This window comes from Anarhichas minor, unplaced genomic scaffold (assembly GCF_050575085.1).
Source record: "Anarhichas minor isolate MPS153535 unplaced genomic scaffold, ASM5057508v1 ptg000005l, whole genome shotgun sequence".
NCBI lineage: Eukaryota > Metazoa > Chordata > Actinopteri > Perciformes > Anarhichadidae > Anarhichas > Anarhichas minor.
The window spans coordinates 3597501-3611290 of NW_027466451.1; the positions used below are offsets into that span (position 1 = coordinate 3597501).

Consider the following 13790-nt stretch of genomic DNA (forward strand, 5'->3'; position numbering starts at 1 on the left):
TGTAACCGTCTGTAACCGGCTGTAACCATGTGTAACCGTCTGTAACCGGCTGTAACCGTCTGTAACCAGCTGACAGCCAGCCAATTGAATCGTAGCTTCCAATCGGCCACGCACCAATCACAGCCCACTCTCACTTCAAGGAGGTTTATTTAAATATGGCTCCTCCTCACTGATTCATTCTACATCTACGCTGTTACAGACCGCACTGCTGGCGAAGCTTCGCCTCCTCCACCCCAGCCTCCACCCCTTCTTTAGTTCATCTTCTGGCAAATGGTTGAAATGTATTTAATAAATGTACTTCTGGCTCATTCCTGTAAACCCGTGGGGGTTATAGCTCGGTGCTCCCCGTCTTAGCTCAGTAGCTGCTGGCTAATCCGGGGAGCATTCAAAGAGCGGAGCCATCATCGCCACGTTTAGCTATGACGAGAGTGTTCCTGACTGAATCCTATTTAAAAGAGACAGCAGCAAGATGATAGGCCAACGATGTCATTGTGTTGTTGTGCTATTGGCTAGAGAGACCAGCTGATCTAAACAGCTGACATGATTTACAGCCCTGAACAACAACAGCAAGGAAACAATGAATCTGCATGCATGAGGAGTGATTGGCAGATGTATGGGAAATAAACTACGGGCGTAGGCATGAAGAGTATAGTCTTCCTGACTGAACCCACACTAGAGCTTCATGTGGCTGTGTATTACCAGGAGTCGTGTTTCCTAAACCCAAATGTCACCGAGAACCACATTCAGCTCAGTAATGTTTGCTTTAGAAAGTTCAATTGTAGGCACGCAAGACTTCTTCTGTCTTATGACACAACGATGTCGCCACCTAACAAACGATGCATGTTTTATATGCAATAACATGCATCGTGCATACATATGCAACGTTTATATACACACGGACTAACATGCGCAGACACAAGGGGAAAAAATATAATTAAGCAACTGTAATGCAGCTTCATTTATACATCTACGTGGTGTGTTGTGGACATGTCACAGTGTGTGTTTGTGTGTATGGTGGGATATTTTATCTCCACAAAGTTCCGCCTGGACAGAGGGTCACGTCCTCTTATCAACATGAATGTGTTAGGGGCATTCACATTTAACTTTCCACCGGTCAGTCCCCTTCCAGAGTACAGTCCAGAGTGATCAGTCCCACTGGCTGCACTGTCATTGGCTGCCAGCAGTTTCCACAGAAGTCCCTGCTCAGCATACATCCACAAAGACATGGTGTTTACGTCTGCAGGGGCTTCACAGAGGAGCTAAAGAGCACTGATCTCAGTCTAACTTTGCTCCACACTCCCTGACGGAGTGAACTCAGTTAGTAGTCGCGCTCTGAACTGAATGAAGTACCTTCATGAACAGTGGACGGTATGCCTTCAATGGTTAGTGAGGGCATAAGCTGCCCTCCCTCTGGCACAAACAGGAACTATCGTTACTTTTAATATCATGGTTTCACAAGAGCATCATTTGGAAGAGGCATCCAAGGAGAAAAATAAAACTCCCAAACTCTGTTGGTGGCAATTCTTTGTTGTAAACATCTTGTTTTTAACTGTTTATCGGTCTTTGCAAACACTTTACAATCAACTGAACACTTCTCTCATTTTCTAGACTTTACTGTATATGTAACCCTTAATTAAAGTCGTTAGTCTTCCAGTTTCTGTCCCACATTTCACAAACAATCCAATCGTCATCAATACCCTCAAGATATGGTTTCAATTTAGACAGAACTTTGGTTGTAATGATCTTCTTAACATAAGCCCTATATGCCAGAGGTCTTCAACAGGGAGTCCGCGAAATTTTTGGTTGATTAGACAATTAAAAAAATAAATAATAATAATTCTCCAAACATGAATCTGTCCATTATTTTAATAGGTCAGTATTGTATGCAAGATAACAGGTATGTTTATGCATGGCAGTGGCACTAATAGGCCATCACTCATTTTCGTTTCCACATTTATATGTTTAAAATGAAAACATCAGTGTGAATATCTTGTGTGCATGATTATCATGCAATTGACAGACAATGTTGATATTGACATTGGTATCAGCTGACAAGGTATGTTTATAAATGGCAGTGGCACGGCCTCCCTACTCACTGTACCTTGCACATGTTTAAAATAAAAACATGAATATATGAACCTGTGTATTATTTGAATAGCTTAGTACTGACTACCTCACAGGCAGACCACAGTTTGTCCGACTGGGCCGTGTGCTGTCTGATACGGTGGTCAGTGATACTGGAGCCCCACAGGGAACTGTTCTGTCTCCCTTCCTCTTCACCCTGTACAGCTGGTACCTGCTCTGTTATTTTATTATATTGTATATATTGTGCATTATTCATACTTAATATTTTTATTTTATTGTGTAACCTTGTTTGCTGCTGCCACAGACAAATTTCCCCTTGGGGATGAATAAAGTATATTTCTATTCTATTCTATTTCTATTGAATGCACAATAAAGAGGTATGTTTATACATGGCACTAGGCCCATTTAATATAAAACACAATTTTATACAATATATATAGTCGGGGGTCCCTGCTCCATCTCTCTATCAGTTTGGGGGTCCTTGGCCTGAAAAACATTGAAGACCCCTGCCATATGCAATAACCACCTCTCCCCCCCGCTAGATTAGATGCTACATTCTCTCTCTGGCAAAGAAAAGGCATTGTTCAATTTAAGGATATGTACATAAACTGTATATTTGCCAGCTTTGAGGATTCAGCAATTTAGCCTTCCTCGGTCCAGCTGATTTCAATATTCCCAAATCCGCCACTTCCTTAAGTGTCATGACCCTTGACCCTAACTCTCCAAACATCTCTTCAGTGTCAGGCTGAGATGATATGCCAGAATTCACATTCGACTCAAAAAGGCTAATTTCAAGAATGCATGACTGTATAGCCTCTCTTAAAAACGTAACCCTGGCTAAGATAAGGGCGGACTGGGAAGGTGAGCTCGGGGGTGACATAGAAGAAGACATGTGGAACGGTGCTTTACAAAGACTGAATGACACTTCCTCTTGTGCAAAACTCAGCATAATACAATTCAAAGTTCTGCATCGAGCTCATTTCTCAAAAGCAAGATTAGTTCAAATGTACCCTAATTCAGATGCTCGTTGTAACAGATGTCGTAACACCTCTGCTAACTTAACTCCCATGTTGTGGTCACGCCCTGCTCTGGCATCTTACTGGTCTGTGATCTTTAAAACACTCTCTGAGGCTCTTAATATTGATCTCCAACCCAATGCAGCATCAGCTATATGTGGTGTCACAGATAGACAACTCTACAATAAGAAAAGACATAAAAACATCATGGCGTTTACGACACTTCTTGCTCGTAGAAGAATACTGTTGCATTGGAAATCAACAAATCCACCTAAGGACTAAACTATGTGGCTTAGTCAGCTGATGCAATTCATACAGTTAGAGAAGATAAAATACTCACTTAGGGGGTCAAGGAACAAATTCTTCTCCACCTGGGACCCGGTTCTGACATACTTAGTGAAACTCAAAACTATGCCTCAGACCTTCTGTTTGAATGCACAAATGGAGAGGAAGTGGGTAAGGAAAGGATGTAGGGGCCGGATAAGAATTGGGCAAAAGAAACTACGTGACTACTACCCACGACTAGTTATGGTTCAGAAACATACTGTGGGGCAAATTCTGACCCCACCATCAAAATGCTGCAGCAGGAATCATGACTCATCCGAACAGGCAACGCTTCAACAATCTTCTATCGTCTGCTCAAGTTGTAGCCTCTGTGTCCTGTTTTTAGCGAACAGGATATTTCCTCTTTTTCTGGCCATTCTCTGTAAAACCCTGGAAGTGGTTGCGAGTGAAAATCCCAGTTTCTGAAATACTCAAACCAGCCCGGCACCCCCATGCCACATTCAAAGTCACTTACAGCACCACTCTTCCCCATTCTGATGCTTGGTTCACACTTCAGCAGGTTGTGTTGACCATGTCTACATGCCTACATTCACTGAGTTGCTGCCACTTTAATTGACTCATTGGATATTTGCGTTAATGAGCAGTTGAACAGGTGTACCTAATAAAGTGGCCAGTAGTGTTCGAGAGAGAGAAAGGACTTGGGCTCTTCTATCTTTAAGTTCAAATACATTTATTTATGAGCTTTGATGCAGCCATTCTTCTCTCACGGTGCAACCAGGAAGTAAACAGCTCTGGGGTACATCCCAAGTCTCTTAATTGTCGTTTCCTCGCTGCTCGATCCTCGCTTGAACCGGAAGTTGTTTCTGCGCCGCCATGTTGACGGCCGTCCCAAAGCTCTAATGTAGCTCTGAGGAGCGAGGATCGAGGAGCGAGGAGGGATCTCTGAGGAGCCATGAGCCCAGACGATTTTTTAACGATTTGGCCCCCCTAGCTGCGCGTTCTCGTCAGGAGTAGTCTCTACAGGCGAGCGCGAGCGCCAGCGCGAGCACTACTCCTCCAAGACCCGTTTGAGAGGAGAACTTTGGCGGAGATTCTGCAGGCCAACGAGCTGATCCCAGATCAGCCTGACCCCACAATCAGACAGCAGACTAGCGGGAAAGGGAAGCAGTACATGCGAAGCTTCTGTACTGTACACCAGACAGGTTTGGCTAGCTGCATGACGTCATGCTAATAATGTATTTAGCTTTTTAAAACAACGGGGACAGATCCAGCACGGACAGTTAGGGAGTGAGGGATGAGGAGGTAAGGAAACATGAGAACACCAGGGTAGGGAGTGAGGGATGAGGAGGTAAGGAAACATGAGAACACCAGGGTAGGGAGTGAGGGATGAGGAGGTAAGGAAACATGAGAACACCAGGGTAGGGAGTGAGGGATGAGGAGGTAAGGAAACATGAGAACACCAGGACACACATGAGAACTCTGTCAAGCTACATATTAGGCAAAGTGAACATCTTCTCTTCTACATAGTTGTCCTCAGTCTCATCTGCTTAACTTGGTCATGGAGGCATCAACATTTAATTGAGATGTTAAATTAACAGTGAAAACTCATCATAGCTTAATTTAACATCAGTATTCATAATTACACTTCATGTTTACTTCTCCTGATCTTTACCTCCTATAACAAGGTCCATAGGGGCATCTCAATACATACACATGTTATATTATATTATATTATATAAGTGTTATTAACTGCTTTTTTTCGTGTTGGAATAAATGTTAAATATTTAACTGCAAAGTAGTAATGCGTATTTAATATTTTTGCATTAAATCATTCTGGGATGTTTGCTGACATTGATTGGATGGCCCTACCTAGAACATGTTCCACCAGCCGCCACTGCCTGTGATCATGTGAACAGACGTCGCTTCACGTGACGCAACTGAGAAAAGGACGTCTCATGTCTCCTAAAACATATTTCCTCGTTCCTCTCTCCTCGCATGGTTTCCTCCAAGCATCCCTGGTGGGAGGGACTAAGATGCAAGGAAAGGACCCAAGTGAGGGAAACGGGAATGCAGTTAAGAGACTTGGGATGTACCCCTGGTCATGTGACAATTTACACTGAACATGTGACACTGCATGCGTTTACATTTACACCCTTTGTTTTTTTCAATATTAGCTGTGAATACATTGAAACATGTAGCAACAATTTTTCAGAGCATTATAATTGATTATAATTATTCTTTATATTATATTATTTTGTGACCAATAGAATCAATACCACGGTGACCTTAATAGTTGTATGGAGACTGACCCACCAGTAAGAGTGGTGGGTCAGTCCATACTCTCAACTACTTAAAAGTGCTACATTTGATATTCAGAGAATTGATACAGCAGCAAACTATTTTCTATGTTAAGTGAGCAGAGGATGAAGTCCTTCTCCCTCTGTTGTTTCTCCTTGCTATGTTGACGTGTGCGTTTAGTGCACGTTTGTGCATGAATGTGGCCCCACTGCTCAGCGCTCTGCACGGCACTAATATGACCGTTACAGCTGATAACGCCGTCCCGTCGTTTGCACTGTTAGCTGCGAGCCACCGCCTCAGCCACGGCCATGGTGAGAGGCAACAGAAATGCTCCCAATCTATATACCACATTTACATTATGAGGCACTTATTCATTCCTTCAGTATTTCTACTAAGCTCCTTTATCTAAATACCAAATGGTAAATAGACTATACTTTATCTACTTTCTAGTCTTCTGACCACTTAAAGCGCTTGAACACTACATGTCATCATTCACTGACAGGGTACCACCGGCCACCTGACTATGTAACATTCACATCCAGTCACACACCGCAAGAACAGTCTGCGGGAGCAATTTAGGGTTAAGTGTCTTCATCGATAAGGACACATCGATACGGACTAGTGGAGGAGCTGGTGGTCGAAGATCGGTATTGGACCCTGCTCTATCACTGAGCCACAGTCGCCCCTAAAGGTCAGCCATCTTTGATATGCAATAGTGTAAACCCAGGTGTGTATCTAGATAGTTGGAAGAACTCTGGGAATATCACTATAAAGAACAACGCTGTAGTAAGGACTTTGAGGTGTTAGCTGATTTTGATGTTAGCATCAACCACGGTAACTCCTGCACGACATCACGATAGCGGTGTGTATTGCCTCTTCTCCTACTGCCGATGCATTCAACTATGCAGGACGTTTTCAGTGACGCTCATGGGGACATGACACGCATATTGTATCACGGACTACATTAACTTCTGTGTGGAGGATGCTGAACCCACCAGTACCATGCTGTGGTTCTCCAACAACAAACCCTGGATTCCTCCTCAAACGAAAAGAGTTCAGCCAGGAAATAAAGAGGAGCTAAAGAACGTGCAGAGGGAGCTGAGGAAGATGAGCTGCAGCAGTCTGTGGGGTCAGTGGGCTGCAAGGTGGTATGGCGGCTAGCTGACTGCTGCCTCACAGCAAGAGGGGCCCGGGTTCAATTCCCGGGTTGACGGCCCCTGTGTGTAGTTTGCATGTCAGCGTGGGTTCTCTCAGAGTTCAGGCCCTCCTTTGCTGCACAACAGCAGAGAAAAAACAGGCAACTGACTCTCTTTATCAAAATAGTTTATTTAGAAGGCTTTTGTCACAAAAGCAAGACATCTCGTTTCTAAATGTCCCCGTTCCACTTCTCACTCCCAACTAAAAATGTTACACAAATAAAACATTGGTTTATTACTTAAGAGCTCAGAAGAAAACAAAGCTGTAGGTTTTTCTAAAAAAGAAAGAAAAAAAAAGCAATACACATCACTGTTCTCTAGAATCATACGCTTGAAAGAATTTGATGACTTGCTATTATTGTACAAGGTGCGGCCGTGAACACTGCCCTCAAACACAGACCGCAGACAAGTCGTTGTTTAAACGTGAACCTCCTCTGAACAAAGCTCGGGCTCGTGATCGCTGACAGAGGATGGATGCTCGAGAATGTGTCGATTTATACAAAGAAGCGCTGTGACGCCAACACCTCCACTCCTCCACACAGAGGGAACTAAAGAAAGGATGAGAGAAGACGATAAAGGGGCAGAGAAAGACGGACAGAAGTAGAAGATTCAAGGTATAAATCTGTTCTTCATCACACCAGATGTGGAAGACGCTTCCTTTGACTAAGGGAACAGAGTGAGCAGCAAGTGATCAAGGTCAGCTTGCTACCCTTCTGTATCTGTACGGTAAAGTCTACACAAAGTACACTCCATGGCTGAGATGTCCCTCACCCAATGCCCAAGTGTTTGCTCCCGTTTCTCGTTGATGAGGTGAACAGCAGCCGAGACACTCAAAAGACTTTTAATGGGAGCAGAGCCAAACCACTTCCTGTTCACTTACACAACAGCCTTTATACATGAACCAGACAACATTTTTACACGTCCATTGAAGGCGGGGGGAAAAACGCTCAATCCCTCAAAGCCCTCACTGTCGTCCCGGCTCACGAGGTCGCACGGGCGGGCAGACTGGCAGGCAGGCGGGCGAACGGGCGGCGGAGCAGGCTTCCGTTTATTTGGCGGGGATCTTCGCCCGTTTCCGGGCGATGGCGTCCTCCACGGCCTTCAGCTGTTTCAGCAGCTCCTCGCGGCGGGACAGTGTGTTGCTGGGTTTGTTGGAGCCAGAACCAGAACCGGAACCAGAGCCGGAGCCGGAACCAGAACCGGAGCCAGAGCCAGCGGCTGAAGCGGAGCCCGGAGCAGGCGGCTTGCCCGATGGCGCCACCGGGCCTTTTCCAGATGACTTGGCGGGCGGTGACAGAGGACGTTTCCTGCGGAAGAGGAGCAAAAGATTTAGAGACACATTTGTACTTCCCCACTAACAAGTATGATGTTTGATACACAAGGCATGAAATCCGTGGTCTTTGCTCTGCCACAGAGCTCCACTGTTGTCCAGACACGATTCAATGACTTGAATAACAGCAATGAGTCAGAAAAAAAGATGACTTTAGAATTTCCACACTTCAGCCTCCTTTTTCTTCTTCTTTTTTTTTTTTTTACATTTTTCACTTCTGTTGACGTATAATACAAGTTTTAAGGAATACATTTCAGCAGGCACAGCAATAACACGCTGACGGTTGCACCAACCTGTCTCCCTGGGGGGGCATGGGTCGGGGCCCTTGGCCTCTGGGCCGGTCCATTCGAGGGGGGAGCACGGGTCGGCCAGGAATCCTCTTGTCCCGGCCTGAAAAACACCAGTTTCATAGTTAGCGAGGCTGGTCACACTGAAGGGCTACTAATAAAACACATCTCTGTTGTTCTGGAGACTAAACTAACTTACAGCTGTAACGGTGTCGTCTAACTTTTCATGAAATTTCTCAACTTCCACATTGAGTGAGGAAAATTAGGATGTGGGCTATGTAATGGAAAGAATAGACGTTTCTATTCATAACCAGCCGGCACTTTTAAATCAGAAAGGGAACAAGAAGTAGTCAAATCATGGAGACTTCAGCTCCCTGTAATACAACTCAAGAGCATCTTAACAGCGTTCATTAGGACATAGTGTACCGGCACGTACAGCTCAAACAACTGACTGAAAATCAATCAGCAACATCCATTCATTTTGTAGTAAAAATGCCAAAAATACAGCTTCTCCTATGGAAATATTTACTGCCGTTCTTGGTTTTCGATGTCGTATATTAAATATGTTTGGGTTTTGGACAAGCCATTTCAAACCCCCCTTTGCTAAATATTTTCTGACATTCTATGGACCAAACAATTATAATCTGCAGATTCTTTGATCTTAAATAATCCTAAACTAAAAGTTGCAGCCCTGCTGGTACCGTTACTGGTAGACCAACATTAGCCGGCGCTATGTGCCGCCTTGCATGAAGATCAACCAATCAGCGTTGAAGGTAAATGTAGTCGATTGAACCAATACATTCCTCAGCGTGTGCTGTACTGACATCACAGTGATGCACTTGGAGGCCAGGAGACTCCAGGCTGTTTCAGCTTGGACACACTGAGGAATGTATTGCGTCAGTTGACTACATTTACCATCAACATAAGAGGTGGCGAGTCTCCCATGTAATCATTAAACATGACATGCATTGGTTGCAGTGCTGAATGGGAAAGTAATGTATCTGAACATGCAAGCAGGGTGCTCATGACACGTTGTACTGCTTTGCACCTTCAAATGAAAACAATGAGCTCAAGGAGGCTAAAGAGGTCAGTAGTGCTGCTCATATGCATTTTAATTCTGCATATACAAACCGACTGAAGCTTTTCTACAGCTCGTCTACGATTACAATCCTCTCAATGTGGATAAAGAACACAGAAGATTGTCATATTAATAAATAAAATAATACAATTATGTAGAAACTTAAACCTTGTTAAGAGATTTTCTGTCAACTATCTTAATGATGAAACAAATAATTTCAGTACAAATTTGGGCATTAATGTAGCATCAAGTATTACCAAACAATCTGAGCAGATATTCAACATCAAGAATAAATGTCAATGTTTTAAAAGTATAATAATTATTCAACATGTCCAATTTGTACTTGTGTGGAATCTGACCAAAATGTCAGATTAGAATGCGTTCAGGCAAACAACAGTGTGTGCTGGATGTTCTCACACAAGCTGCATCATATCCATCATGTCAGAGAGATGGACCGCATCACACCCCTGATGGTTCATAAGAAGCCAGCATGGTTCCAGTCTGGTGTGTATGTGAAGCAGCAAAGGGTTGCTGTTAGTCACACGTTTCTCACCTCTGTCTGGAGACATGGCCATTCTCTTGCTGAGGGGAGAGCCGGGCCTGTCTTTGTCTGCAGGCAGGTACCTCTTCCTGTTGCCCTTATCGGCCTGCTGCTGGAAGATGAAAGGACACATGGAGGGAAGCAACGGAAGCACAGATGGACATTTAAGGTTTTCAATCCAATGAGCAGGTCAAAGGTGAACTGATTTATTCCACATCTGAGTGCATTAATGTCTATTTCAACCTCAATAATTACTGTCTCTACTTTGTTTCTAGCAGGTATGGATCTAAAATGGCCGAGTAGAGGGAAACATTTCAGTGATGGAAAAGGAGAAAAGGCCGTGCTGGTTTATCTCTTGGCTGGGAGCAGTGACTTCCTGGAGTGAAGGAAGAAACAGCCCCCTTAGAAGAGGAAGAGCAGCAACACTAACCTTATTAAGGAGGGTGAGTTTAATGTCTTTGTGGGAACCAGAACCTCCGTAGCTTCCTGGGGGGCCCATGGTGCCAGGCGGGGGATGTACATGGTGGCCACCCCGGCTACCAGGTCCAGATCTGGGCATGGGGTTGCCTCCTCTAGGGGGGGCACCAGATGGGTCGATCTTCCTGCGGTCCTCTCTGAAGGGTTCATCTTTCTTTGATGGTCTCTCTGTGACGCAGACGGACAACATGAGAACTGATGAACGATGCAATGCTAATCATCAATTAGATAATTCCCATTTGGAGAAAAATGTCAAACTCGTTTTTTGTTTACAACAAATACATAAATGTATGAACATGGAACATGGTCTTAAACACATGTCTGCGGGTCTTTTGATTCTACTAAAGCTAATGCAAAACAAAACTCTGATCTGGAAGAGTAAGTGTAAAGATGTCTGTTGGTCATTTGATCCACCGGTTCCTCTTCTTCAACAGACAACAGTTCTACTGATTACATCAGTAGATGTAATCAGTAGAACTACTGATTACATCAGTGCTATGGCTAAATGTAAAGCTAAACGTACATTAGGCTGAATTAACCAGAAGAGCCAATACAGATAATTCCACCCCCTCAATCATTTGTATCTCAGCTTTTATTTGTTCGTGGTGGCTGTTTTGAAACTTGGCCATTATTTGGGAATCTTTGACATGCATGTTAAGCTGTTGTGTAGCAGCCTGTCTATTGTTGCCCATACTAACCCCTGTTCTTGTCTCGTCCGTGTGGGGGCCGGTCCCGTGCAGGCCCTCGCTCCTTGCGAGGGTGATTTGGTGTGGGCGAGCGGGAGCTGGCGGAGGACACCGGGCTGGCCAGGTCAGCATACATGTCGTCCGAGTCTGCGCTACGCACCGAGCTGCCGCTGGACGACGCCGATGACACTGATGACACGCTGCTCACACTTAGCGATCTGCGGCAAAAAAGACAACAGGTCAACCACGAGCTGCTGGTTCCGAGTGGGGAAGATAACTGAGCGCTGTCATCACTATTGTGTGTACACTACGCCACATGCCCACATGTCTGCACACATACCACACATACATGTGCACACACACCCTGAATAATAACTATTTTACCTGGATTTCCTGGAGGGTTTCCCAACAGAGACAGCACATGAAACCAAGGCAAAAGAACACAGAATGAATATGTTTTAGGCTGTGTAATCACAATAAACCATTCAATATTTACCTATAAAGCAAGGAATATCTGCCTGCCTGTCTGCCTGCCTGCATCCCCTTCACAAATCTCGACAACTGTTCCCATCGATCCCATCTACACATCTGGCGGGTGTATCGCTGGAGACCCGAGGGAGTGCTTTGTCGAATTTTGTGCAATTTGGACACGCGACACATTCAATATTAATGAAGTGAATAAACACACAAACAGCGCTCTGTTCAGTAGCGAGGGCTTCAGGGCTCGGCATCACTTCTGCTGCGGGATGCTGGATATACCAACATAAGAAAACGGACTCTCCTTCACTTCCATGGAGTCAACACGAGCGGATAGCCAACTGGAAGCAACATGGAACCAGAGTGTATTTCACTGGTGTGAAAGTTCATAAGCCGCGACTTATGTTTTCCCCCGTCAGTAAGACTGAATCTCCCCAGTGTATTACAACACTAAAAAGGTTGCTAATTAAAGCCGTGCTCTACTTTTACACCAATGTCTCTGACCGGGAGGACACCTGGGGGGAGTGCCAGGGCAGGAGTACTGCTCAGGGCCCGAGGAAGTGTCGTGTCAGGTTTTGTGTTTGAGCGGCTCTCAAAAAACCTTCAAGCAGCAACACCAAAGGCCAATCACTCAACCCGTTCTGAACAGGCACTGCACAAGAACTTTAATATTCCTTCATATTTTTGATATTTACACAGTAACTGAAGATGAATGCAAAAGATAATTAAGATGCAATACTGATAGTACCAAAACCAAAAAGCAGCCAATTGTAGTTGCAGCAATTATAAATCCCGCCTGCATCGATCTGCTTGTCCACAAACGAGGTCATTTACAGAAATAAATGCCGCCCAAAATGCAATATATGGTCAACAACTTCTCTTTAAAAGGGAAATTGTTGGCAAACTGCAGTTCTGATGGCAATGAGGGTGTTCGTGGCGAGTACCTGGACTTTCTGGATCCAGAACGTGAGCGGGAGTTGGACGAGGATCTGGAGCTAGAACCAGTATAACTGCTACCACTTCCACTAACACTCCCACTCACAGTTCGCCTGGAAGAGACAGACACACAAGTGAGAACACAGCAGGAAGGTTTAAAAAAAAAGAAAACCAAGGTGTACTACCAAGCTCCTTGTTCAGCAATTAACACATAAATCAGCATATTTTGAAATGGAAAATGGAGAAGTACCAGATGTATAGACCAGTACATGCCTCCAGTCATTGCTATCTCTTCTGCAGCCATGGGAAGACATTGGGCAGCTCCACAACACTTGGAATCACCGGCTGCTTCTATTCCTCGGTCAGCAATGGAAACCTCAAAGGAGGGTGTAACAACGACACGTTCTAACCTTTTTTTTGTCCTCCTGCCACTGTGACCACAGTCACTCAATTGATTACCATTGTTTTACCAGCATTTGGCTGGTGGCTGGTGCCAATTTCCAACCCTGAGAGTCAAGGTTGTCGAATACTCCGTAGGCGACCCCTCAGTTGAGTTTGTGCTCTTGTAAACGATTTAATCATCAACACATTGGTTGTATAGATATAAATAGTGATGATTCCGGCATAAAAGTCACACCCACAAAGCATGGTAAACAAGACGGGGTCGATGTTTTAAGACGGGTCAGGTGGGTTGCAGACATTGCTGCAAACCCCTGACGCACTGAGGACAGTCCAGTCCCTCCCCACAGGGAGGGAGGAACCAGTCCGCGACCAAGGGGGAGTGGCAAGGTCTGGGCGAGGGGCCGAAGCTGTGAGCCACCCCCCAGGCCTTTTCCAAGTTGACCTAGAGCCGGTCGCGGAGCACGCCACGGGGAAACGCACCCGGTGAAGGCCAGCGTCCCAGGGAGAGGTCCCACGAGAGGATCCTCCCACACCGAGCGTCCGTCCCAGACCCACCGAGATAAGTCACTGGGGCAGACCCCGCTGACTCCAACCCAAAAAATGTTTTGCTGCACTTCCATTCCAGACACTGTGGCATCCCCACAAAATAGAGACAACTGTGCCCACCAGTAGCCCAACTTTTGTCACTCCGATTAT

At 45.1% G+C, this 13790-nt stretch overlaps 1 protein-coding gene across 4 annotated transcripts in view; it reads right to left on the reverse strand.

The window, feature by feature from the left end:
- Positions 1–6990: 6990 nt before the first annotated feature.
- zc3h18 (zinc finger CCCH-type containing 18) overlaps positions 6991–13790 on the reverse strand; it is a 33394-nt gene continuing 26594 nt past the window's right edge. For 2 of the 4 annotated variants that reach the window (XM_076076316.1, XM_076076314.1), the window contains exons 14-18: positions 11292–11497; positions 10547–10761; positions 10129–10228; positions 8504–8600; positions 6991–8187 (exon numbers count right to left, since the gene is read on the reverse strand). In XM_076076316.1, the coding sequence (XP_075932431.1) occupies positions 7929–8187; positions 8504–8600; positions 10129–10228; positions 10547–10761; positions 11292–11497 (877 nt within the window). In that variant the 3' untranslated portion in view covers positions 6991–7928. Of the gene's footprint in view, positions 8188–8503; positions 8601–10128; positions 10229–10546; positions 10762–11291; positions 11498–11679; positions 12806–13790 lie in introns of those variants that run through there. The other 2 variants (XM_076076315.1, XM_076076317.1) reach the window with 2 other exon arrangements.